Source organism: Glycine max, chromosome 7 (genome assembly GCF_000004515.6).
Source record: "Glycine max cultivar Williams 82 chromosome 7, Glycine_max_v4.0, whole genome shotgun sequence".
Lineage (NCBI taxonomy): Eukaryota > Viridiplantae > Streptophyta > Magnoliopsida > Fabales > Fabaceae > Glycine > Glycine max.
Genome location: NC_038243.2, coordinates 9,288,217 through 9,315,459, shown reverse-complemented (window position 1 = coordinate 9,315,459; position 27,243 = coordinate 9,288,217). Strand labels below are relative to the sequence as shown.

General features: G+C 37.5%; 3 protein-coding genes across 5 annotated transcripts; 1 reads left to right on the top strand and 2 right to left on the bottom strand.

Annotated features, from left to right (window-relative positions):
• Positions 1-127: 127 nt before the first annotated feature.
• LOC100812601 (WAT1-related protein At3g18200) lies at positions 128-8,757 on the bottom strand. 2 transcript variants are annotated; one of them, XM_014777895.3, is made up of 7 exons: positions 8,430-8,757; positions 1,959-2,021; positions 1,746-1,862; positions 1,412-1,655; positions 1,034-1,192; positions 762-913; positions 128-643 (listed from the first exon to the last, which is right to left on the bottom strand). In XM_014777895.3, the coding sequence occupies exons 1-7, from the start codon at positions 8,555-8,557 to the stop codon at positions 487-489; spliced, it is 1,020 nt and encodes a 339-aa protein (XP_014633381.1). In that variant the 5' UTR covers positions 8,558-8,757; the 3' UTR covers positions 128-486. The 2 variants fall into 2 exon arrangements, with proteins under 2 accessions (XP_014633381.1, XP_014633380.1); XM_014777894.2 differs by lacking the exon at positions 8,430-8,757 and adding an exon at positions 2,353-4,759.
• Positions 8,758-9,273: 516 nt separating this feature from the next.
• LOC106799226 (probable protein phosphatase 2C 67) lies at positions 9,274-14,190 on the bottom strand. Its single transcript, XM_041017483.1, has 8 exons — positions 14,146-14,190; positions 12,918-13,033; positions 12,292-12,392; positions 11,659-11,784; positions 11,454-11,498; positions 11,091-11,143; positions 10,719-10,877; positions 9,274-10,158 (listed from the first exon to the last, which is right to left on the bottom strand). Exons 1-8 carry the CDS (start codon positions 14,188-14,190, stop codon positions 9,871-9,873), a joined length of 933 nt encoding a protein of 310 aa, XP_040873417.1. The 3' UTR covers positions 9,274-9,870.
• On the top strand, positions 14,044-26,973 carry LOC100812049 (2-oxoglutarate and iron-dependent oxygenase domain-containing protein CP2). 2 transcript variants are annotated; one of them, XM_003528915.5, is made up of 9 exons: positions 14,044-14,464; positions 16,189-16,236; positions 17,642-17,818; positions 17,952-18,102; positions 18,227-18,313; positions 18,620-18,744; positions 19,558-19,676; positions 19,852-19,963; positions 26,620-26,973. In XM_003528915.5, exons 1-9 carry the CDS (start codon positions 14,207-14,209, stop codon positions 26,653-26,655), a joined length of 1,113 nt encoding a protein of 370 aa, XP_003528963.1. In that variant the 5' UTR covers positions 14,044-14,206; the 3' UTR covers positions 26,656-26,973. The 2 variants fall into 2 exon arrangements, with proteins under 2 accessions (XP_003528963.1, XP_014633379.1); XM_014777893.3 differs by having other exon boundaries at positions 14,058-14,464; positions 18,239-18,313.
• The last annotated feature ends 270 nt before the right edge of the window (positions 26,974-27,243 follow it).

Sequence of the window (27,243 nt, the reverse complement as noted above, 5' to 3'; positions counted from 1 at the left end):
ATTTGGTATTTTTTGTTAACTTCTTATCCTTAATTAGTTGATATGGAGAACTCTGGTTATTAATAGCTAACCAAGATAAATAGACATAATTTCTCAAGGTTCTTTTTAATATCTGAAAACTGAAAAGTGAAAACTTGTCAATAGCCGTAGTATTCATGTATAGTCAATCTAATGTACAGCTCATAGAGTCTTGTTTGTATCATTGACATGACACATATGCTAACATTGCCTACATATTTGACCTTGTAAGCAAAGGTCAATGAATTAGCTTCTCTGATAAAAACAAAAAACAAATAAAACGCACCAGCAGGCTTTATTCCTCAACCCAACTTAGCCTTGAGCACTCTGACTCTAATAATTTTGGTTATATCACTTGAAATGCTGCTAACCAGGACCATATATCAGTGGTTAACTGGTTGTTCAAATACTTAAAACCAGAACTAGATAGTTTGCCTCAGTCATCAGTCAACAGATGGATATGTCATGTCATGGTATGTCTTTTGGAACAGAAACCGTTTCTTTATTCTCTTCCTCTGCCTTAAGCAAGGGGTTTGTTAGTGATGGCTCAGTCACTTTTTTTTCATTGTTTTTGCCCCAAAGGACCAAGTATAGACCAAGCACAATGAGAATTGCACCAATAAGCCTGAAATAAAAATTGAAAAACTCAATTAGGAAATTCTGTACTTCTGACAATTTTATTTATAAATGTAAAATTGATAGGAACAAATATTCCACAAATGATTAGCAAATTTAACGCGTACCCTCCAGAGTATAGCTGATCACCAAGAATTAGTGCTGCCATGACAGCAACTAGAATAGTTTGCACTGGCTGGAAGACAGCAACAAACACAGGACCACCCTTTTGAATACACCATGTTTGGAGAGATATGACAACGCCGGATGCTATAATTCCCTGCAATTATCATCATGCAATAGTGAATTGAATTAACTTCAAAATTTCCAACACCAGGGACTACATGCGTCACGCAAACCAAAATTAATGATATTTGAGAATTGAATTGACGAATATTACAGCATATAGAATGATAAAAAGCTCCTCTAGTGATTGTATCTTCCAATTTTCCAAGTCATTTTCTGCAAAGGCTGCTATGATCAAGAATTGGATCAATCCAAAGAAGCATGTAAAAGAGGTGAGGGTTAGTTTTGCTGGATACTTCTTCACCACAGGAGCCTGCACCAAATTTTTACTTTACCAGTCAGGTCATAAAATTGGTGATATTGAACAAGTAAATTTCACAAACATATGTCTGCTCACATGCAAACCCTGCCAATTATACTATAATATATTTGTAAGGATACGTTTATCTTAAGTATGAAGCAACATAATGGTTATCTGAATACTGAAATTTCAGTTTATATAATCTTCTTATGTCATGATTATTGACAAGACCTGAAAAACTATCCAGCAAGCCCATGATAAACAATGTCCAAGCAAGTATATGCAACCCCAAGTCCAATTTTGAACTTTTGTTGACTGATCTACTTCTAAAGTGTCTCCTTGTATCTGGTCCATCTGCAGGTGAAGAAGAGGAGGACCTTTGTATAGAGTTATTACTGTGGCACCCCCCACACTGGCAATGGTTCCAAGAACTTTTGCCAATCCATCTCTCCTTGTGATGTTGACTTCTTCAAGCCTGGTAAAAATCAAATGATATCATCAAGTTATAGCAACATTACGACATAATATAATAAAGAATGTCACAAGGAGATGCAACGTGATTTACCTTAAAGCCAAGGCCAAGATAAAAGTAATTGCAGGAACCGAGTTTTGCAAGGCAGAAGCAAAAGTTGGAGAAGCATAGTATAATCCCAACAAGTAAAACCCTTGGTTTGCGGTGATCCTACATTGCCAAGGAAAAGTATGGAAAGAAAAAAATATTAGAACTCATAAGAATGAAATATGAGTATGGAAATCTGCAATTTGTATACATTCTTACCCCAGTAATGCAAGTAGGAAGAACTGAACAAGTAAAGATAAAGTGAGGGGTGGTCTTTGATTCCTGATTATAAAGATATTGACATTGCTTCATGTTAAAATTAGGAGTAAATAGTTGATGCATTAACAGTGTAAAGAATTTATACACCACCAACCAATTAAAAATTGCCATGGCATGATTTTTCCAATAACTACCTTACAAGTCTTACCTGGCATTTGGTAAAAAAGAAAAGTCTTACCTGGCAAGATTTTTTATTGATTGAAAGTGTAAAAAAAATTATGATGACAGTCTAAAAATATATATAGCTCAAAGGAAAATGAATTCAAAGGAAACAACATAAAAGATTTCGATAGGAAAGGTGAAAAGTGAAAACAAGCTTCATCTGGAAACTCACTTCTCTAACACATAAGCAAATGGGCTCAACAAAAGCAAGGCAATCAAATTTCGGTAAACGGGGTAAATGACTTGGCTGACTCCAATATTTAGTGCAAGTCTAGACACAATGTGATATCCTGCAAAGCACAACTGCAGGGTAAGCAATGCCACAAGAAGCTTCACTTTCTCTGTCACAACACTAGCCATTCTTGTATAACTTGTTGATGAGGGGATATAAGAGTGAAAGGTGCTTATATAGAGAGAAAAATGTTGAAGGAATATAGTATTTTAAATCTCTTGTTATTGTTAACATCAGTAGTTAGTTATGTTGTTTGATGTATCGGAATAGCTGCTACTAAGATATGTAAACGTTTAAAATACACGCTAAGTTATTCATGCACTACAAAATCTTGGATATAATACAATTTATTTTGCTCTCGTTGACTTTGAATTGAATAATTTAGTGAGACAGAGTCAAGGTGCATCACGTTACTCTGGTAGCTAGAGAGTAACCAACCTCTATCATTTGAATGAACATGTTCCCACCATCCCTTTTTCATACTATGTTTATTAGACCGCTGTCCCAACTCTCTATCTTTTGTAGAGATTAATCATTGCATTATTTTTATGTTAATCTATTCATTTAGCTCTTATAGTTGTCCTCATTTTAAGTTTTAATTCCCATATAAGAAAATTATACATTATAGTCCTTACACAGTTTTTGTAGCAGTTTATCACTGCCAAAAAGTTTTATAGTGGTTTTATACTGTCAGAGATTGTTGTCTGATGTTAGTATTAAGGACCAAAACTTAACTTTTATGCATATGTAGAGATAAAAAACTTATCATTTTCAAGTATAGAGGCTAAAACTCAAAATAAATATAATTATAAGAGCCAAATGAATAGTTTAACTTTTTTTTTTCTATTCTCATAAATCTAATCCAACAGAGATTTGATTATTTTTCTTACATAAAATTTGAAGCCACATATCAACCATGATAATGATGATGATTGGCTGCTCCAGACTCAATGATTCTTTTGAATGCTTTTAAATGAGGGGAATAATGAAAATATGAATCAAAGATGCATGTGCTACTGTTTACAACTAGGTATATTTTATGATTAAACTTTCCATGTTGCCCTGAAAATTGGCATAAATTGCTTGAGTTTTTCTTTTGGTCTTCTTTTGTAGCAGAGACAATCTTTTCCACGAATTGATGTTTTTTATTGAGTTGTTATTAGATGTAATGCGGTTTTTTAAAGAATGAAACTACTAACCTTGATACTTGTTTTCAATTTCTACAAATAAAAATAAAGCTAAGCATTATATTCATACTAGACAAATATCTTAGTTAGCCTTGAAATAATTCAGTGTTGTGAGACATGAAAGAAAATGTGTGGGTTTAAGCCTTACGAGGTAATCCAACCCTTTCTTTTTCTTTTTGAGACCTTTTTTCAGTGAGCTTTCTCAGAGTTCTTCAGTGGTTGGTACTCCCTTGAATATAAAATTTTAATCATTACATCAACTAGATCATGGGAGGAACATTATTGACTCGATGTACTTATTCATGAACCTAAGGTTAGATTGGTTCATCCAAGTGTCAAGCAAAAAAGAAAAAAGAAAACAAACATGTAATTGAAGAAGTGTGAGAATATTCGGGATTGAGAGACTATTAGTGGATGATACATTATGTATCAGCTGCACCGCATAGGAGAGAGGCAACAAGATTTGTTTAATAAATTATAAAATCACTAACTAATATGTGATTCGCTGGTAGCAAAGTTCATTTATTTTGATTGCATACTTTAATATATTATGGCATTATGATTGGCTACATCTATCTCTCTGCCAAATGTCAATCCTTTTAAAACCAATTCACCGTCCACTACTAAAATTTAGACTCGTTGTTTTTCATCTTGTTGCATTAATCTACTCAAATAGAAGGCAAAGTCTATCAGTTTTTACTTTTCTACATTCAATTGTAGTGTTTTTTTTTTTTGGCACAACTGTGGTAATAGGGGTTTGGTAGAGCCAAGCACTTCTATTCAGATTGGAAACTACTTGCAACAATTACTTGAATGTTCAACGAATTTCATTTTAATTAGACAGTGTAACTAACTTAAAGAAAAAGAAACAAGTGACTGGCATACGACTGCTAATCGATATCAAATTTCAGTTAACAAAACCATATATGCCCACATGCTGTGTCCAAATCGCAGCTTATTCGATTTGTTATCAAATTAATGTGTTTGTCCTACTTATTTTTAAAATGAATAATAATTCAATGGTGATTGGCATATGTTAATTTTATGTCTCTATCACGAAAAGTTGACACCGCACTCTTAACTAGGTTGGTGATCACTCATTAATCACATAAGAACTTGTATTGAGGACTTTGTTTACTTTTTTAATTCAAGAGTTTGTTTAATTTTATTAACCCACATTATATACAAATCGAATGAACATGTGGGGTAGCAGAGCTTCAGGCGTAAGGGCCAGAAATTTCTCAGTAAGTGTCAATATCCCCTTTCAGAGTTCAAATTTAGATGCTTTGTAAATCAAATTGACCTCCACTACACTTCAACATGTATTACAATAAGTTAATAACAACAATCAGTTTCATAAAAGTAAAAAACTAGTTTGTATGCGTTTTGGTGCCACCATTTTGTTTGCAGTGAGAAGTAATTCACATATTTACTCTCCAATCACGTATCTGTGGAGACAAGTTCACTCTCCAATCACTGATTCTAAACTAAAATGAATCACAAAGAATGAATACGTTCATCAATGCTGAGTTCTTCAAAGCACAATTCCTAATAACAAGCAATATATATACAATAAACCAGGGCTATCCAAGACAATTATCAACAGTACATCAAGGTTGGGCTCTTTAATAATTCATTTCAAAGCTAGCCTGAACTTGGCACCTTACAAGTTAGAACTGGTCCCTGTAGATCCTGAGTACTTGAAAGATAATAATTTGAATATTATTGTAATTCTGTCTTTCAAAGAGTGAATACAAGACTTATTTATAAGCTGCCAACGACCTAATTAAGAAAAGAAATAAAATGGAACAAAATCTGTACAAATAAAAAAAAATCAAATCTGTACTAATTACAGAAGAAAATCTGTGCTAATTATGGAATGTATCACAACACTCCCCCTCAAGCTAGTGAATGTACATCTATCATTCCCACCTTGCAAGTAAGGTCTTGAAGCTGCTCCGTGGGAAGTCCCTTGGTGAACATATCAGCCAACTGAAGCTTTGAAGGGATGTATTTGGTAGCTATAAGACCACTGTCCAATTTCTCCTTAATGAAATGTCGATCAATCTCTATGTGCTTTGTTCGATCATGTTGAACTGGATTGGGTGCAATATTGATGGCGGATTTATTATCACAAACCAGTCCCATAGGAGCTTCATATTTTATTTTGAGGTAATCAAGTATGATCTTCATCCATAACAACTCACAAACACCTTGAGCCATAGCTCTGAATTCTGCTTCTACACTTGATCTTGCAACCACATTTTGCTTCTTACTCCTCCACGTTACTAAATTTCCACCCAAGAACATGCGGTATCCTGTGGTAGATCTCCCATCAGCAATTGATCCTGCATAGTCAGCATCAATATATACTTTCATGGATAAATTTTTCTCATTTTTAAACAACAACCCTTTTCAAAGAGAAGACTTCAAGTACTGAATGATCCTATTTACTGCCTGCAAATGTCTCTCTTGGGTCATGCATGAATTGACTAACCACACTAACTGCATAGGCTATATCAAGCCTAGTGTGGGATAAGTAAACAAGTTTTCCCACAAGTCTCTGGTACTGTGTGTTCTCTACCTTTGGGATTTCTTCATCATTTCCAATCCAGTGATTTTGCTCTATGGGCGCTCTAGTGGTTTTACAGCCCAACTTGCCAACTTCTTTGAGGAGATCAAGTATATATTTTCTCTGAGAAATGAAGATACCCTGCCTAAAGTATGCAACCTCTATCCCGAGGAAGTACTTTAGCTTCTTGAGATCCTTCATCTCAAATTGGGCAGCTAACCTCTCCCTCAAGGTTTGTTCTTCAAGCTCATCATCGCCTGCAATAATTATATCCCATGTTGTCAATCGCGGGCTTCGCGGCCGCTATCGCGGCGGAACGGAGTGGCGCGGCCCCCATCCGCGACGGGGATGGACGTAGCGGCGCGGTTCAACGTTGCGGTTGGCGCGGCCACTATCGCGGCGGAGCATGGCGGTGCGGCGCGGGATCTGAACTAGATTTTCGTGCCGCTACATTGAAGCCGTCGAAATTCCAAAAATGCCCTCACTTAATACGTGAAAGTGAGGGTATTTTCGTTTTTTATTACCTGCTCAAGGCTCCGCTGGAAATCGAAAACCCTAGCGCTTGCTGTTCTCCACACCTGTTAGGCAGCGATACCCCGGCGACGCTGCGACACCGACGAGCGCCGCCACTTCCTCCATGCCCAGGAGCACGCTGCAAGTCTGCGACACTGTTAAGTCTGTGCCGCCCCCGCCACCTTGCTTGAGGTTTTCTATTTTTTGTTTTCCTAATTATTTAATTGCCTTTTTTTTCAGTGTGGGTGCCACGAGCTGGGCCTGGGATATGTGTTTATAATCAATTTACGGTTTGATTATGTGTAGAAGGTTCCGTTTAGCGTAGGATCAACATCTACATTTGAAAGTTAGGTGCAAAGAATAAAAAATGAAAGAAAAAAATATACATACATGAATAATTGAAAATATATTTTTAATGTGTATTATTTACTGTTTAGTGAAATAATTAATAAGTTTAATTCTGAAATAATTAATGTGTATTCTGGAATACATGAATAATTAATAAATTAAAAATAGGTTTGATATGAAAAAATACTTTAACTTTAAAATAAAAGTATTTTTTGTTAATAAGTTTTTTTTTATTTCAAACAAGCTATTAATTTTAGATTTTTTATTTCAAACAACTTAAAAAATTTACTTTTTTGGACAGGAAATTTTTTACTTATTTTCTATTCATTTCATCTTTTTTCCCTAAAAATCATAGGTAAAACATTTTAATTATAAATAATTTTTGGACTCCATCAATATATTTTAATTTTGTAAGACATTAAGTGCAGATTTTGTATTGTAGTACGAAATTGGCTTAAGGTTTGAACTCTTTTTGAACTTATATATATACATATTATTAATTATTTAACATATATAAAAAACATTAGAATAACAATCATCCCGCTATCCGCTATCCCGCTATCCCACTTTTGGGGTCGGCCGCTCCGCTTCGGTACGCCGGTATTGACAACTATGATTATATCATCGACATAGACTAAGAGCAAAGTAAGTTTACCATCTTGGGAGTGTTTTATAAAGGGAGTATGGTCACCTTGGCTTTGCTTGTACCCCAAAGATACCATAGCTAGAGTGAACCTACCAAACCAAGCCCGAGGAGACTACTTGAGACCATATAGGACCTTCTTTAGTCTGCAAACTTTATGTCCTCCATTAGTGGCACCATATCCAGGAGGAATCTCCATGTACACTTCTTCCAAGCTTCCATGTAAGAAGGCATTTTTAACATCAAATTGATGCATCTCCCAACCAAAGTGCGCAGCTAAGGAGATGATGATCCTAACTATATTCATTTTTGCCACTGGAACGAATGTCTCCTCATAATCAATCTCATAGGTTTGGGTGTATCCCTTTGCAACCAACCTTGTCTTATACCAGTCCAATGTGCCATCAGCCAGATATTTAACTGTATATACCCACCTACAACCCACTGCCTTTTTGTCTTTTGGTCTCTCTACAATCTCCCAAGTCTCATTCCTTTCCAATGCACTCATTTCTTCGTTCATGGCTCAAACCCAGTTCTCATCCTTTAAGGCTTCTTGTACTGATGTAGGGATTATGATAGAATCAATAGCTGAAATAAAACTCTGGTGCTATAGAGAAAGATTTTTAGTAGACACAAATTGGGATATAGGATATTTGGCACAAGATCTTTTTCCTTTTCTTAAGGAAATTAGCAAATCATCTAAATTAGATTCACAAGAGGCATCTAAGGTGTCCTCAAGAGTATGGGTTCTTACCTCCGATTTGGATGATTGAAGTTGTTGTTGGACCAAGTCGGGTTTTTTTCTTCGCTGGTACTGGTTTCCAAAGTGTTTGTCCTCCTTATGTTGAACTGGTGATGATGTTGGTTCAGGGTCTTTGTCATCCTTTGTAGGAGTGGAATCCTACAACAAGGGAAAACATGACAACTCGGGGATTTCAGCTTCTAGACTATTCTCCCCTTGAAGCGGAGGACTAGTGAAGAAAGACTTTGTTTCATGAAAAGTGACATCTTTGAAAACATAGACACGACGACTTTGAGGGTGATAACATTTGTATCCCTTTTTGTTTAAGGCATAACATATGAAAACACATTTGATAGCCCGATGATCTAACTTTCCCCGATGGGGACCATGAACATGAACAAAGACTGAACATCCAAAGACACGACTCTAAAGACTGGCCATAATGGGAACAAACGGGTAAAATGTGGTCATGAGTTGAGTAGGACTAACACCATTTAAAACACGAGAAGGTAACCTATTTATCAAGTAAGTAGCAGTTAGAACAGCTTCCCCCCGATAAGACTTAGGAACAGACATTTGGAAGAGGCGTCCACACAAGTTAACTCATGAACAACACCATTATCTTTGAGGAAATTGGAAAGGTTTTGATTCACATACTCTCTCCCATTATCAGAACACAATCTTTTAATTGAGCTCCCAAATTGTGTTTGAATTATACGATAAAAGTTTGGAAAAATTCAGATTTGTCTTTCATGAAAAATATCCAGGTAACCCGAGTGCAGTCATCAATAAAAGAAACAAACCACTTTGCACCAGAAATATTACTAATAGGTGCAGGTCCCCACACATCCAAATGAACAAGATCAAAAGGTTTAGAACTTTTATTAGTACTGGGAAGAAAAGTTGTTCGATGGTGTTTTGCAAACTCACAAACATCACAATGAAAAGACTCGACTGACCTTTTTGTAAAAAAAAGAAATAAAGACTTAAGGACACTAAACGGAGGATGACCCAAACACTTGTGCTGAAGCCATATTTGGGAGGATGACCAAGGTTCTGAACTTGTCTGATGATTGGAAGTGAGAGCCTTTTATCTGGTACACTCCTTATTGTCCTCATGCTGCAAGTAGTATAACCCACCCTACTCTTTAGCAATTCCAATCATCCTCCCCATGGCAAGATCCTAGAAAACACAATGGGAGTGGAAAAATGTCACAACACAGTTTAAGTCCTAGGTGATTTTATGAATAGACAAGAGGTTATTAGATAGTTTGGGAACATAGAGCACATTGTTCAAATGAAGGGAAGATTGAAGTTGAATGTTACCACAACCAATAATAGGGATATGAGAACCATTAGCAACAATGATGTGTTGGTTACCAATTAAAAAGGTGTAAGATGAAAAATAAGAAGAGTGAGGTGTCATATGATCAGTAACACCAGAGTCTATAATTCAGATATTTTCAGTACCAGAAGCATTAAAGGATAGGAAGCTAGAACTCTTACCAGCCATGGTTAGAGAACAAGAGCTAGATGTCTTACTGAAAGGGTCCATAAAGGCTCGTAGACGTTCCAATGACGACGGCGGAAGGTGGTTGACGGCATCGAACTGCGACCAGTGGTATACGCAGTGACCGGGCACTGAAACAGTATCAACTGCAGCAATGAAGGCTGCCTGGAAGAATGCAGAAGCAGATCCCCTTGGATCGGAGGCTCTGATACCAACTTGAAAGATAATAATCTGAATATTAATGTAATTCTGTCTTTCGAAGAGTGAATACAAGACTTATTTACAAGCTGCCAATGACCTAATTAAGAAAAGAAATAAAATGGAACAAAATCTGTACAAATAAAAAAAAATCAAATCTGTACTAATTACAGAATAAAATCTGTGCTACTTATAGAATGTATGACAACATGAGTAATTTGAGCCATGATTGGATTAGTTTATTTTGAAGAAATAAATTCACTTTTTTCATCTTGAAAGAGCTTTAGAAGAAAAAGTTATTCTTTTCCCATAAATAATCCCAACCAAACATGTACTCAATCTGTTGGCAACAAAAAGCAATGATTCACGCAACATATCATAATACAGGTGCTTAACTTAATCTCAAAATGCTCCATTTTATTCAACAATGTATGTTACAGAGAAAGAGAGTGCAGCTGAAAGCTCTGTAAAAAGTGGTGGTAAAGTAACTTTGAAGTATGACAAATAGGAGTCAGTGTCTTATTTGATAACTGCATGCATTATCATCAAATAATTCTCGTGATCTAATCAATCATTATTGAGGAGTTTCATACCTTCTCAATGCGTGCACGCTCCAGTTGGAAGATAGGTTTGTGTTCTCTAGTCAAAACAATGGCCTTCAGCTGTGTCTGGACACCATCTGGGTGATTTTGGGATCCATTAGTTGACCGAGCTAATACTGCCTTGGCATCTCCTATATTTGCAACCACAACCTAACAAATACTCATCAAACAGGAAAGGCCAAAAACAAATTACAACTGACTTTAAAGAAAACTGAAACAAACCAAGAGCTGAATTCATCAAAAGATTGTTCAACAAAATACCCATAATTATACTGCCTATGATGTTTATCTGCAGTTAGCATCAGACAGCAGCAGTGTAAACTACTAGTATGGTAAATGGAAAATAAATAATAGGAAGCATACTCTTTGTCCCAATACCCAAACAAATACAGCTGTAGCACCATCCTGCCACCCCCCTGGAAACAGTGATTAAACATCAGCAAGATACACATAACATCAAAATATCTCTCATGATTATTATTAGTACAGGAATTGAGACTGCAATGCTAAAATCAGAATAAAAAATGCAAATGACCTTAAGCATATTGTGTGGTACATTGTTGCCAAAACACAAAAAAGGAAATTAGATGGACTTGAAACCAGTAAATTTTAAAATGGAAATAAAAACTTCATTTATCCACTTATATAAACAAAGTTTACCCTAGATTTAGCATTTGTATAACAGCATATATCAACAAATTTAAAGCATTGAATTTGAAGCTGTACCTTCAGCACTTTCTTGAAGAATAGACTTATCAGTTTTAAGGAAACCTAAATCAGAATAAAAATATCAAATGAAAATTTGTTATGACAAAAAAAAAACATAATAGAATAGAAAAATTCCATGAAGATCCAACATGGCAACTTACCAAAAGGGGGAAACAATAGTGAAATTATAAACTGAATGCGAAATTATAAACTGAATGCTTACCATTCAGAATAGTTTGTCTAGCTGCCTTTGCAACAAACTGAAATATACACCGAAAGGAAAGAAGAGGAGGGAAATTCATAAAATAGTAAGCAAGATATATAAAAGTAGATCTCATAAAGGAAATTGCTCACATTTTAAAACAAATATCTCCAGAGAAAGACACAAGAATTCATTTCAAGCATTCGATTTTTCAAATGATCAGGTCATCATCTGCTTTTCATCTGTAAATTGGGCTAATTTTTCCTTATTAGTTTATTGAGACGCATTGCATCAACTCAACTGTGGGTATCTTTAGACTAATTAGCCTAACAGACCAAATTCAGAACCTACAACATCTTACACACTTCACACCATTACCTGAGATTGAAAAGATCACTTCTCAACCATATAGCATTTATGTCTTATTTCCTGGTTCCTCAACCAACCAAGAGATAAATACATCTGCGTTTCCAAACCATACTACTCAGTTAAGAATGGCTGCACAACTGTCCTTAAATTGGTTCTTAAATATGAACTAACAGATAAACAGAGAACAACCAAAACCAAGAAATAGATTTTTCAGTTTGCCACAGCCTTAAGAGCCTAAGTGATCTAAGTATACATGAAATTAGACCAAGTAAAACACCAACTCACGTGGTAATCCTGCTGAAAGAACATTCTGATGCAAATGCTTTCGAGCATATTCTGCAGCTAACCGGCCTCCATGTCCATCATAAATAGCAAAGTGTGCACATCTGAAAATCAAGCAACCAGAGTTACCAAGAAATAAAGTACGCCATAAGTCCAGAAGCACAAACCACCACTAATGAAGAGCAATTATTGCATGAGCACATGAAAAGCAAAACATTAGAAATAACTTCAGCAAGGGCTTTGTTTTCTTTTTCAATTATAATTTTTAATGTAGAATTTTTTTTATTGTTTGAGCATGCATGCTTTGCTTGCACATTCACATGTCTTTCACTCATAAATTACATACTACTGAGATATATTATTGCAAATCCTGAAATTTCTAAAACTCACTCGGTTATTGAATGGCCATAACTTAGCATCATCTTGAAACTCCTAACTTTTGAAGTGTCAATGTCAAATCCTAATCCTAAAAGCATGAACATTTCAAAAAAATCCAGTATAATACAATGAAGTTGATACACAAATGGCAGCTCACATCCCTTTTTTGGCTTTTTTTACTTTTCTTTTCAAAAAGTAGGAAACTTTGACAATAACAAAACTAAAACATTATACACAAACAAAAAAAGGACCTCAAATTTCCAGGGTAATCTAAACTTACGTCGAGAAGCATGACCGACGCATCTTCCATGGTGTGCCTGGCGCCCTTATCTTCAGTGGCATCAGCTTCAATGAGAAAAGATGGTTCCTTTACGCCATTACCATCGGTACCCGTTCAACAAGATTCGACCTTTGGCTTCTTGGATGCAACAGCATTCTCCTTGCTCTCTGAATCAGCAGCTTCGCGCTTCTAGGTCTCTGTGCTTTCGCTCATTTTTCTTCCCTTGTTTTCCAGCCACGACTTGGGGAAGTGCTTCAAACCCTAGAAATCATTGTGGTGCATATTATTGCTCCACTTTCTCTCCAATTGAATTTGAATTTTTAGTTATGAGAGTGTAAATTTATTTATTTTTAACCCGAGAGATGATGTTTCAACGGTTTTTTTATTTTAATTTAAATAAATATATATATATATATATATATATATTTAATTTCCTTTCATTTTTTTCTCTTTTACACAACTAAACTCACTTTTCTATTGTCTATGGTTACTTCATTATTTCTTATTTTATGTTTGCATTCTTTTGTGATTCCGAAATAATTCCAATGAATTCTTAAACTAACCATTTTTCACTAAACCTTATAAACAACTAACAATTTAATTATTATTATTTTACTAAAAATAATCATATTGGAATCATAAGATGTTATATTTCGTTCATGCATCAGTCACAATGGTATAGGTTGAGCTATTTTTTGGTGCACCATTAATAGGAGGGCATTTGTTTAGGTAACAAATTTGCAAGAGATATATAAAATTCATTGTCACAATCGCAATGACATATTATTGATCGCGTATATAAACAACGTATATAAAACAACATTTTCATTTTTGAGTTTAATTTCTATGTAATTTTTTTATAATATTAACCAATTAAAAATAAAATTTAAAAATTAAATTGCACACTATAATAATTAATAATTAAACTTTTGTTTGACAAAAATTCATAATGAAACTTATTTCTCTATTCCTTGTCTCCAATTTTATTTTCATTCGGACCGTAACTAATTTTATGTCTACACTTTTTTTAAGAAGCATTTACACATTCATTTTTTTTGGGTATAAATACACATATTCATTTATAAACCTTGTACAGTACTGTAAAAAAAAATATTCATTTATAAAACCCAATCTCTCACCTTGCCTAACACAGCAAAACCCTAATTTCCAACTCCGATTTCGTTTCTCCTCCGAAAAACCCTAATTTCCCCTTCGCTCTTCCCCATGACCACGGCGTAGCTCATTTCCCCCACTCCGAAAATGTCGCTCCAGGGCAGCGCCAGCGGAAACGGCACCGTGGCGGCGGCGTCGACGGCGAGCCTGAGGCTGCGGCTGAACCCTAACAAGGAGCACAAGCCCGATGGCTACGAGGACATGCAATTGGATTTCAGCCCTAACATTTTCAGCTCGCTGGAGAGGTACCTCCCTCCGAGCATGCTCAACGTGACGCGTGACGAGAAGGCCAAGTTCATGCGCGAGATTCTCCTCAAGTATCTGCCCCTCGGGGAACGCAACAGAGTGTGTTTCTGATTTTTCCCCTAATGTGTTCCTTCACTGTTAATCGCTGTTCTGTGTGTTTGACTTGTTTTTCGGTTTTAAATATGTTTGTTTGGAAAATGGAAGAAAATTAAGTTAAATTATGTGAGGGATTGCGTTTTTAGTTTTAGTTGGGTGAATTTCGTAACTTGTTTGTCAAGTTATAGCCTAGTGGCACGAATGGGAAGAATGTTGCTAGTTTGTGTTAGCAGTAGAATGGTTTCTTACCAATGGGTGATGGGTTTAGTGAAAGAGGCCATCTCCTTTCAACATGGATTGCTTCTATAGGAGGATATACGTGGAAAACAAAGAAAAGTAGGATGATTTCTTAGGCCTATGATTTAATGACTCAAAATGACACATTTACCCCTATTGCAAGTATGTTTTGTTTAGGCAGTGTTATCAAAACTGGCTCTGACTTGTCGGTAGAACCAGAACCAGGAACAGGAAACGGACATATCACCTGTTTGAGTAGCTAGTTAGATTGGAAATGTAATGGCCCTGTAGAAATCAGTTTGACTCAGCTGGTTTAAGAGAAAACTGGCAACTTGATGGCTCACAATAAACTGGGCGTTCATGTAAAAAAAAAAAAAATCCTTGCTGCAACTGTGTGCACTTCCTCATTGGAAGTTTGCCGCCACATAGAGCAACGATAGAGGAAGAAAAGAAACATGTACTGGAGGGAGACGATGAAAATAGATAGAGGAAGACAATAAACTCTAATAATGCATGTTTTCTCTCTGTAAATGACTTGACTGCTAGCAACAGTGAGGAACAAGGGAAGGGAGATGATGAAAATAGGAAGAGACAGGGAGATGTGAAAGGGAGAAAGTGAAAATACAAAGGGAAACGCGAGGCTGGTGAGCATTGTGGATGGAGCCTTTTTTTTTTACATAAGTAAAAGTAACCCCGTGCACTAGTCTTTTTAAGGTTTCACAAGCAAATGGGCTGGTTCATGACCCCAAGCCCACAACAACTAAATTATTCTATTCATTTGGGCTCCCTTATTGGACTACTTATTTAATTATTATAAATATCTCTAATCAGGATAATTTTTTCTTATATTAATCATATGATTATAAAAATTCTCTATATTTTTTTTCTAAACAATTGTTGTTTCCTTAGGCTTGGAATTCTAATTCTTGTGTGCTGGAAATAGTTTGAGACAGGAAGCTTCAGGGGGAGTAAAAATATTTGTGCTATTCTTGTGACATTTTGGTTGTCATTTTTTCTTTAGTGTCACTGAATGATCCATGTCTGGTTATTGAGCTGGACATGGCTTTACGAAGTGTAAAACCCTGCCAAATTTCCAATGTTGGGATGATATCAATGTTATAGATACTCTTCTAGTTCTATGTTAGTGAAAAACAAAATGAAATTTTGAATATTATTGAGGTTAGGATGATTCTGAGAATGAGAAGTTTTAATAACATTTGCATGCTGTAGTGGTTTAGTAACTTTCCTTTTGTTATATTTATGGACTGGGATGTTGAAGTGCCTTTGGAAAATTTTCCATTTCTGTTAATAACTGTATATTTGGTTCAACTTATTTTGAAAACAAATGCATATTTTTGCCAGCTGTCTAAGAATTTTTGAAAAATAAGTGATTATTTCTGAAAAAATAGTCCTTGTTATCATCATTATTACCACACTCTTGTGGCTTTTTATTATTTTACTATATGATAGTTTCTATGTTATTTTGGCAGGCACAAAAGCATAGAGAATATAGAGAGAGGATAATAGCAAATTATCAGGTATGTGGTAACTGAACATTAACTTGTTTGACAGTTCATCTTGACTACTATTTTGGCCTGAAATTAATGTTGAACCTAAAAGAATGATTCCCACAAGACTGGGAGGAAGAGAGAAAGAGTGTCTCATAAAGTAATTTCTTAAATAAAAAAAGCATATATAATAAACTGTAATGGCTAAATCTAATGATGAATCCAACTTCCTGATTTAGACAACATTTAATGTTAGCAGATCTTGAGTACTCGAAATATAGAACACCCTAAACCAATGTTATCAATCATGTACAGTGTCCATCCAATGCTGTTTACACCATTATTGCCTCATGAAGGGTAAAGCCCCATTTTTCACCTCTTCCAACCCTAATTATATAATGTCTCATCTTTTCCTCAACATATGTTTTTTTATTAGAAAATTGTTTATTCTCCCTAGTTCATTTCCAATCATTATTCACTTTGAAGCAAGCCTCTGATCTCCTTTTTCTCATGAGCTTGAGCTCACTGATCGCTACTGATTATTTCCAGCCATTCCTGGCATTTACTGTCACCCACTTGTTGCCATTGATCCCTGCTACTCAACCTCTACCATACACACTTACTCTGTCCACATCCCTCTGTCCAGCTTGCAATTCTTATTCCTTTGTTTTTACCCTCTGTTCTGCCACTCAATACCCAGTGTTCAATTTTTTTGTTTTTTTTTTAACTTTTAATAATCAGATTGTGTTTGAAGTTTTTATATTTTTTTTTATATGTATATCGTATAAATTATTTATAATCCTTGGAATGACAGCCTTCCTGCTACCCACTATGATGTTTTTGGTGCCATCCGCTCCATGCTGCCATTTGGGATTGATTACATGGCCCTGAACCAAATTAAAAATTTCAATCCTATATTTTTTATCTAGTCATATTGAGATTAACATTTCTCTTGCTGTATATGCTTGCCATTGATATGATGCAATTCTCCCCAGTGTAAGGATTCCTATAAAAAAAAGTAAACAGAAAATGTCAGCATATGAATGATCTAATGAACACTTATCACTTTACATGGCTAGAGACTTGGCCCCTTCCCCCAGCCCCTGATGTCATGCCACTCCCTTAATGCAACATATTAGGGAGCCTGCAGTTTAAAGAATATCTAGATATAGGTTGATTATTACTTGTTGAGATCCATTCAAATTTGTACAAAAAGAAATATAATAGTGATTAAATCTCCTTCATTTGTGTTGCTGTTGTTGAAAAGGTGCTCAATATCCATTCAAAGGAAATAAGAAATATTAATCTTAAAACATTGTGTTTATATTTCTGATGTGAAGTATGATAATTAATAGCACTCTTTCCCTGGTCTCTTCTACCTCCTTTCTTGTATTTTTAGAGCGAAACTTACAGTTTTTTAAACACAACTTTGCAGCCTCTACATCTGGAGTTGTACTCTGTGGATCCTGCTGCATTCTTTGTCCCCACATTTCTGAGAGCAATTAATGATAATACAGAACAAAGCTATAGAAGTATAGTATCTGAACCCTTTCCAGGCATTTTTATATTTGACATATTTCAGACCCACTTTTGTGAGTTATTGCTGTCTGAGGTACTTCATCATTTTAACTATCATTACCTATGATACAAGCATTATCTCCTCTTTTAAATTGGAAGTTGTAAACAGATGCCTGTTTGTTTACTTATGTTTTGTGTATGTTACAATGTATTTGTTGTCTCCCTAGATTGAAAATTTTGAGAAGTGGGTGACTGAAACTAAATTTCGGATCATGCATCCCAATACAATGAATAAATTTGGTGCTGTACTTGATGACTTTGGACTTGAAACAATGCTTGACAAGCTTATGGAAGGTTTTATCCGTCCCTTATCTAGAGGTAAATGAAGACTGCTTTATAATATGATGGTGATTTGGCTGAATCTATTTATATTTTAGAAATGATTAGCTATATTTTTCATTCTTACAAGACATGTTCAGTCCCTTAATTGTTTGTTATACAGTCTTCTTTGCAGAAGTTGGCGGGTCAACCCTGGATTCTCATCATGGTTTTGTTGTAGAATATGGTAAAGATAGAGATGTTGACTTAGGTACGACTTCTGCTGGATCTGTATTTGTTTTATCGTTCCATAGGTCATGTGCATAATATTTAGTAAGTGAACCTACATCATGGTATTATTATAACTATGGAGCTTTGTGGTTAATAATAATTCAGACAGCTTATTACTTCTTTTGAAGTTTCAAATTCATACTAAGCTTGGATAGAGACCTTAAATGCTTTATTATTGGTGACGTATTTTGATGATGCTAGGTTCATATTATATGCTGGTTAATACATCTGCATTCCTGATGTTAATATGTCTGATGTTGTACAACTAAGAGTCTTGCATCTGTAGGTTTCCATGTGGATGACTCAGAAGTAACCTTAAATGTTTGCTTGGGTAAGCAATTTTCTGGAGGGGAATTGTTTTTTCGGGGTGTACGATGTGAGAAACATGTAAATACTGGAAGTCATTCAGAGGTAAGTTGTGGTGATTGAGTAACATAAAATTAGATTGGTTTTAGGAAGATTCAATGCATTTTTTTTTTCATCACTGTAAGTGTATGTTGGTCTACTTTCAATCAGCAAAAAGCATTGACTCCTTCTGTGCCTCAAATAGCTAGTTGTCCTCCGTGCTTTAGGTGTTACCTTTTGGCACCTTTTACTATACTGGCCATAATATTTCTATTTTGAAATATGTATGCTAAATAGAAATATGTTTATTGCCCTAGGTACAGTCATATGTGCATGAGAAGAAAATAATCAAATTTAAAAATTTTGGGAGATTCTATATTGATCTGGATGAAGTGTGGGATTGGTTTAGTTTACAACCTGAGCCCCTACAACAATAACTTGTGAATTAAAAATATTGCTCTTCATGTCATGTGTGTTGTGAATTGGTGTATCTGTAATTGTGTTTTTTCTGTTGCGTGCTAGGGACACACTCCAACACCTTCTTTCTGACATCTATTGGTTAAAATTTCTTGAATACTACAAAATCATTAGAGAGAACATTAAATAAGGCATGGGACCCACATTTTTTTTCCAATTTTCAATAAATTTCAACAAATAAAAGAGTGTGTTCCTAGCATTTCTCATTTCTGTTTTTTAGTTTAGCTTTAGTGGTATATATTTGTTTTTAATCATGAAAGCAAATCCAAATGATTGTTTATTTTGGGTTCATATTCTGTTCCAATGAAGTTAGTTGGTGTTGTCTGTTAACTATTGTAGGGAAATTTATGGACCATTGCTTTTTGCTATTTCTCATAGGTGGTTGTACACTTTTGAAAGCAGGAGATCTTTGATTATTCTCATGTCCCTGGACGAGCTGTCCTTCATCGTGGTCGTCATCGCCATGGTGCTAGAGCTACAACATCTGGTAATCGGGTCAACCTACTTCTATGGTGCAGAAGGTGATTTCACTTGTTGCTTGATTTCATTGCTACTTCAATTTGTCTAATGATTTTTTGAGTTGTTTGCTTCATATTACTCTGGCCTATCCACTAGTTTCAGAAATCACACCTGTCATTATTCTCTGTTCATTTCTTCTGAGTAAATTAATATGAAATTTGTGTTATGTCATTGTAGTTCTGTCTTTAGAGAGATGAAACTGTATCAAAAAGATTTCTCCAGCTGGTGTGGCGAGTGCAATCGTGAGAAAAAGGAAAGGCAGCGCTCCACAGTTGCTGCTACCAAATTGGTATGTTCTTTTATTATCTGAATGTTTCATGTATGTGCATTACATTCTGGGAAGGTGATGTAAATTATGTATGAACACTTTTTTTTTTATCAGCAAAAATATCATTTATATTATAGAAAAGTACCGGGGTACTAAGAATACAGGAGTATGACTGTGTGGGATGAAGGTCCCTCTGTTAGAATCCAGACTAGATACATTGTTACATTTGGTCAATAGCTTCCCATCTATGCTAGTTACAGAAAGCTACTGATAGGTTGCTGGACCAGTAGTTGTAATGCTCTGTAAATCTTTTCTCCAGCTCTGTGAACCATGACCAGACCAGGAACACTGCATCCTCCTTCATTCTGCTTCCATTAAATGGTTCGTTTGAGAAAATAGTCCGATTTCTGTGCTGCCAAATTGTGAAGGTTAATGCGACCCACCATTTTCATCTGCTGTACTGTTTCGATCCGTGTAGGCCAGTAGTGTGTTGCAAGAAGTGGTGCCTTGGGTTGGCTGAAAATGCTCTCGATGTGTTAATCCATGATAGGGATTGTGTTTTTGTACAGCTAAAGAACAGATGGGAAGCTTCTTCCTCGTAATTTCTGCAGAAAGGGCACAATGTGTCATTTAGCTGTATTTGTCTCCTTCTCAAATTGTCTTTAGTGTGCAATCTGTCCTTGACTAGCCTCCAGGCAAAAATGGCTGCTTTTGCTGGGATTTTTAGCTTCCATATCTCCACAAATGCAGGATCAGTATTTGCCTCTGCTGCTTCATGTTGCATCAAATGGTATGCACTCCTTGTAGAGTAGTGTCCATTAGGTTTCGATTTCCATACCCAACAATCTGCTAGGTGTCGATGAATGGGGAACCGTGATGTGTCTTCCAAAAAGCCAATAGTTGTGTCCACTTCATTGTCGAACAAAGGCCTTCTCCATTGAAATTTCCACTCCCATGTTGTTTCTGTATGACTTCCCACTTGTTGAATGAGCTGTTGTTGTTGACAAGATATTTGGTACATCCTTGGATATTTCCTCATTAATGTCTCCCCTTCTCCAACCAATTTGTCCTCCCAAAATCTAAATTTGTCCCCACATCCCACCTTCCATACTATTTCATTTTGGAGTACTCTATTCAGCTATGTTCGTGTGTCACCTCCATTAGATCCTACCACCATATTGATTCATTGTTGGCTCGTTTGCCTTCAGCTAATGCTCGCCACCCACCATATTTCGACTCCAATATTCTAGCCCACAATTCTGAATTTTGCTGCAGCATGTTCCATCTCCACTTCGCTAGCAATGCCTTGTTGAATATCCTGATTTCTTTTATTCCCAAGCCCCCCTTTTCCTTTGGGAGACAGATTGTCTCCCATTTGATCCACGCAACTTTCTTTTGATCCGGCCCTCCACCCCATAGGAACCTTCGCTGAATTTGGACCAGCTTGACCGCCACTTTATTGGGAATCCTGAAAAAAGAAAGAAAGAAAATTGGGATAGATGTTAGGATTGATCTTATTAGAGTCACTCGCCCCCCCGAAGGATAGGTGTCTCTGTTTCCATCTAGCTAGTTGTCTCTGTTTCCATCTAGCTAGTTGTCTCTATCTTTCTTAGGATCGGATCCCACAGCTCACTATGCCTTGGGTTAGTCCCAATTGGAATACCCAAATATGTGAATGGCATAGACAGGATTCTGCAATTCAAGTATTCAGCTGCCTGCAAGTTCAAAAGCCCTCAGGATCGATTTAATTGTTTTAACATTCTGCATGGTAGCCTCCCCAAAAAATATGGTATCATCAGCATATTGGAGGATGCTAACTGGTACCTTATTTGCGCCCACTAGAAATTCAGTGGACAGCTTTTTTATGGCTTCTCTCATGAGTCCAGTTAAAGCTTCCACTGCGATGTTGAATAGGAGGGGTGCTAGTGGGTCTCCTTGTCTGAGTCCTCTTTGTGGGACAAATTCTGATGTGGGGCTGCCATTTACCAACACCGACACTGAGGCAGATTTGAGGCAGCCATCCATCCATTGGATCCATTTGTCACTGAACCTCAATCTCCTTAGAATGTAGAAGAGGAAATCCCACAAGACTGAATCGTATGCCCTTTCAAAGTCCACCTTAAATATCAAACATGGCTTTTTCCCCCACCTTGCTTCCTCCACTACTTCATTAGCAATGACTACACTATGTAGTAGATGTCTACCAGCTATAAAGGCTGATTGTCTTTCATCAATGATGGTTGGCATAACTCTCTTCAATCTATTGGCTAGCACCTTGGCCACTATCTTGTAGACGCTGCCTTTGAGGGAAATAGGCCTGAAGTTGTTTAGGCATTGTGGATCGGTCACCTTAGGTATCAAAGCAATAAATGAGGCATTGCCTCCCCTTGGGAAAGTGCCATGAGCATGGAATTCACCAAGAAAGCGCAAGATTACAGGTTTCAAGGTCTGCCAAAACTGCTTGATGAACTTAAAATTAAGCCCATCTGGGCCTGGGCTCTTTTCACTACCGTATTCCCAAACTGCTGACTTTGTTTCTTCCTCACTGAAGGTGCCCACCAGCAATTGATTTGGTTGGTGCCCAATGCTATTAAAGCTGATACCATTCAAAGTTGGTCTGGTTTGCAATGGTTCTTGAAATCTTTGCTGAAAAAACCGGTGGACTTCTTCTTTCACTCGGTTTGGTTCCTCCACCCACGAGCCATTGACACTCCAGTTACTGCATTAGATTTATGATTTGAGTTAATCATCAGATGGAAGTACCGGGAATTGCAATCACCTTCTTTGATCCACCTGGACCTGGCCTTTTGTCTCATTAGTGATTTGTGTGATAGGGCTGCTCTCCATAGGTCTTGCTGCAGCCTCTTCCTATTCAGACTTTCTTGGGGAGTCATTTGTCTTTTAGCTATGTCATTTTCCAGCTTGTTTAACTCAGCTTCTATGTTTTGAAACTTCTTGAAGGTGTCTCCATTCTGCTCCTTGTTCCATAGCTTGATTCTTTCCTTGAGGCATTTGATTTTTTCTTTGAGAACATAGCCGCTCCAGCCTGTTTGTTGTGTCTGTGTCCAGCTGTCCTTGACCACCTTCCCAAATGATTTATCTTTGAGCCAACAATCAAGTAATCTAAATGATTTGGGTCCCCAATCAGCATTTTTAGATTTAACGAGCATTGGACAATGATCTGAGAAGTTTTTGTCTAGGATATGCTGTGTGCTGGCTGGCCATTTAGAAAGCCAATCTGAGGAGATGAATACTCTATCGAGTTTGCTTCTAGCTGTCCCATTTGGTCTGTACCAAGTGTATTTGCTCCCTATGCATGGTGGTTCAAGAACTTCAACATCATCTAGCCAGTCATTGAATTCATTGATGAGTGGATCACCCCCCCCCCCCCCTCTTTGTGATACTCCAACCCTTTCCGATGCATTTCTGACACTATTAAAATCTCCCAGCAGGCACCATAGGCCCCTTCGGTTCAGATCCTTTAGCTGCCTTAGAGATTCCCAAAGTACACACTTGTTTTGAGAATCACAGGGGGCGTATATATTGACTATAAACACCTTCTATTCTTCTTTTCTCCATATCCCTTCCAGCAGGATGAAACCCCTGCCGCTGACCCTTCTTTCCACATTAAAACTCTTCTCGCTCCACAAGCATAGTAGACCACCAGTTGTATTTGTGGCAAGCAATATTTCCCAGGTTACATCAGTATCACCCCACATGGACTGGCACAGTTTGATTTCAATATGTTGTTTCTTCATCTCCTGAAGACATAGCAAATCAACCTTGTGTTTCGTCACTAACCTCTTGATGGCAGTCCACTTGATCCCCCTCCCTAGCCCTCTAACATTATATGTTAAAATGTTCATGGGGCACTTTTCTATTTCCCAACTTCTCTGCCTCTTTTCTGTCTCTAAGTTCCATGGCTGAAATGGTGTTTATGAAGCTTTCATGGTCTGTAGAACATGTGACCCCCATTTGCTTTGCCATATTCCAAAGGTGTTTTGCCTCCTGCAGGGTGTTGGAGGTACCAACAATGAAGGTCGATGCGGCGGACATGGGTGTTAAGCTCCCGGTATTGAGAATGCTGTTGGTCACAAGGCCCAATTTGGTTTGATCCTTGTCTGAGTGCTTAGCTTGTTCATTTGGTTGGTGGCAGGCCTGTTGCTTTTTGCGCCATGTGCTCTTTGAGTACACCTTCCGAGAAACCGGGGTGGTAGCTTCAGCTTTGATGGTATTTGGGCTCGAAGGATGCTCATTTTCTGTTGTGTGGGTGGTGAGGCCCAATAGTAGTGGCCCATTAGCACCGACAGTGTGATCGTTAGCGATATCCTTGTTTAAGTTACCACAAAGATTTGAATTTTCAGTGCTACCTATGTGTAGGGCATGTGACTCGTTAGATATGTCCAAGGCTGGCCCACAGGGTCCTATGTTGACTTGTGCATTTATGCTCTGCATGTAGTTGTCGTTGTCTAATCCAGACTCCATATCTGCCCTGCTCTGCCTTTTGATGCATCCCCCACATACGTCTAATATCTCTCCACCTTTTTCCTTATTTGCGTAAAGCATCTCTGTACCCATGTTGACCTACGTTGCTAGCAGTTTCCCCTTTTCAGCTACCTGATCATATGTGCCATCCTCGACAGTATTGCTGACAGACCACCTACCGAGGTTATTACCCAGTGGCTCATAAGGTGATCCTCTGGGTAGTGGGTCATGTTCCTTGTCTCTTGCTCCTAGTCCATCGCCGGTTTGGTTGTAGTCAGTACATGGCGGCGCATGGTCATCGTCCGCCGCGTCACGGATCGATGAGCGTAGGCTGCCGGAGTCACTGTCTTCGGACTCTATCTCGTCTGATGATCCTGTGTTGCAACGGGTTTGGCGGCTGCGAGGGTGGTTATCGGACCCTGTTTCTTCGACGATGTGGACGTGATACAGGTCGCCGCTGATATGGAGGTTTATGGTATGTTGCAGCGTGGTCTCCACGGGGTTCTAATTAACACCTGTGCTCTGTCCAAACGCCGGAATTCCTTTATGTCGTCGTCAAGCTCCACTAGTTCGCCTATGGCGGCAACGATCTTCCGGATCTGCTCCGTATCCCAAGCGATGAGGGGAATGCCCCAACACTGTACCCATATGAGTCTTTGCCCTGGTATGGTGCCGGGATTCCATTTCTCCATCGTTTGGAATGGTGTCGACGCGTGCTAAGCTTCCTCCGCTGATAGCTCTTCTGCCCTAGAGTCCGAGACCTAGGAGCATAAACATGTTGTCTCCTAGGAATTTTGGCATGATGTCTGGCTCGAGTTCCCAAGCAATTTCTTCTTAAGCTTCTTCGAGTGTCTTCATGAGCTTCAGTTGGCCAACCCACGCATCGGAGAACCAATGTTTGGCTCCCGCCGGAATGTCAAGGTGGACTGAAGAATGCGACTCGCCGTGGGTAAGCCTCGCGCTAGCTGAGCCTTGCCACTAGCCTAGGGTCGTTGGCGTTGTGAGTAGGGCATTCTTATAGGACATCGAAGATACCCTGTGATTCTGCCATGGTGCAATGTTTACCTGTGTTCCACCGCCTCTCCTCGTTTCGAGCCCTAGTCTTAATTGTGGTCGTGACTCGTTCTGACGTTCGTACTTTGGTACGTTGATGTGTAGCTTCAGGCCTCCGATCACAAGGTTGTCAAGTTGCCGCTCTAGCCTGTTTACGGCGATCACCCCGCTAAATCTCTCGAAGCCGTACCTTCTTCCTTCTTTGTTCCTACGCGTAGGGATGAATATCTCTCGAACTTGTCCCTACTCTCCAAAGATGCCCCATAGGTCCATCTCGTTCACATTTTCTAGGAATCTGGTGAAGTAGAAGCTTGTAGTGTTCGACCTGTCCTTCCATTGTGTTTGGGTATTCCAAGATCCATGGAAGCTACTGCAGGCGTAGCTCCGCTGTGGGTCCTTCCTGTCTCTGGAATTGTTTCTCGTTCCGCCTCTGCTTTTTGAGGCGACTCTCACCCATCCCTCGTCTCTCTCCCTTGCTGACTCTATTGCTCTCTCTCTCTCTCTCGCGCCCTGTCTCTCTCGTCTCTCTCTCTTGCATTCTACCTCATCTTTGTATTGGTGTGCACATGTATGAACACTTATTCACTTGACTTCCAACCTTGTGATCAGTATAGACAGTATTGGCAAATTGCTCCTAGCCTGCTAGTTGCTACCAAAAGATTAATACTTTTGAATTACTTGAAATACAGAGAAACTGTAAACTGCGTGAAACTTGTGTTGAAATTTAGGACTTAGGAGTATAAAAGAAGAGCTGAATAAGAATTCAAATTCATAAAGTTGAAATTGCGTTCCTATTGTACCGTGGGGTTTAGCCAGATATTGAAGTTTAAGATGTGACATTTGCAAGCGTGATCTCTGTTATCTTGTGGCTGTTACAGTATATGCAATTTTAGAATAAATATGATTATATGAATACAAAGTTGGGATTTTGTGTGATTGTGAAGTGTACCACATTACCCAAGAATAAGTGATTTGAAAGGTTAATTAGCAGTACACCAATCTTTTATATTATTTTTCATCCTCTTGATAGAATCTTTGCTGACTTAACTTTGTTCCTGTACAGTATATACTTATACTTACAAATACATAGCTGAGGTTGCAGAATTTCAGTATATAACTCTGATCTTGTGGTATTACAGGATTTGTTCTGGAGGGAAGGTGAATCCACTGCATAATCTGTTTTGCTCAGTGGATGATTGTAAAATGTACCTGCAATCATTTGTCAATACAAGTAAGCTATGGTTCCTGATAGTGTATGTACAAGGTATCTGCTGTATTGAGATAGTTTTCTTCAAGTGAGCTTTGGATTTTTCGTTAAAAACTGTGCGGTTTGTCTGATGCCTATTTATTGTCTGAGGAAGGGGTGAGCTGGTTGTGTTATGTAGGCTGGTTTAATGCTCAGACCTTTATTTTTTTGGCATAAAACCGCAGAATCATGTCAATAAATGTAGATTTAGACTGTAATTAATGTATGCTGAAATCTTTTAGGTTCATTGACTATTGTAGCATATAGTTTCATTTCCAATATGTAACTACTAAATTTTCTGTTATTTTAATTTTTTTTAACGGTAGAGGGTGTGAGCCATGGATAAATGGTAAGGTGGTGTTCTTATTATCATTTAACCTTTTTGTTTTAGCTTTAAAAAACGTGATTTCTTGTTTAGAGACATTAAGTAAATTTATTTTTGGTTTATTTAAATTTATGAAATGACTCATTTTATTTTAAAATATAATTACAAATGCATTTTAAATTACTATTTAAA

Bases quoted from the DNA above. Each gene is read 5' to 3' on its own strand.
- LOC100812601 (XM_014777894.2), bottom strand. From the start codon at position 2,540: ATGGCTAGTGTTGTGACAGAGAAAGTGAAGCTTCTTGTGGCATTGCTT. The intron at 1,193-1,411 runs GTCTTGTCAATA...AATTTGGTGCAG, and splicing joins CTTGCTGGATAGTTTTTCAG to GCTCCTGTGGTGAAGAAGTA. The intron at 914-1,033 runs GTAATATTCGTC...TGATAATTGCAG, and splicing joins TTTTTATCATTCTATATGCT to GGAATTATAGCATCCGGCGT.
- LOC106799226 (XM_041017483.1), bottom strand. From the start codon at position 14,190: ATGAGCTACGCCGTGGTCATGGGGAAGAGCGAAGGGGAAATTAGG. The intron at 11,785-12,291 runs GTGAGTTGGTGT...TTAAAATGTGAG, and splicing joins TCTTTCAGCAGGATTACCAC to CAATTTCCTTTATGAGATCT. The intron at 10,159-10,718 runs GTATGAAACTCC...ATTAATATTCAG, and splicing joins AGCGTGCACGCATTGAGAAG to ATTATTATCTTTCAAGTTGG.
- LOC100812049 (XM_003528915.5), top strand. From the start codon at position 14,207: ATGTCGCTCCAGGGCAGCGCCAGCGGAAACGGCACCGTGGCGGCGGCG. The intron at 14,465-16,188 runs GTGTGTTTCTGA...TTATTTTGGCAG, and splicing joins CCCTCGGGGAACGCAACAGA to GCACAAAAGCATAGAGAATA. The intron at 19,677-19,851 runs GTGATTTCACTT...ATGTCATTGTAG, and splicing joins CTACTTCTATGGTGCAGAAG to TTCTGTCTTTAGAGAGATGA.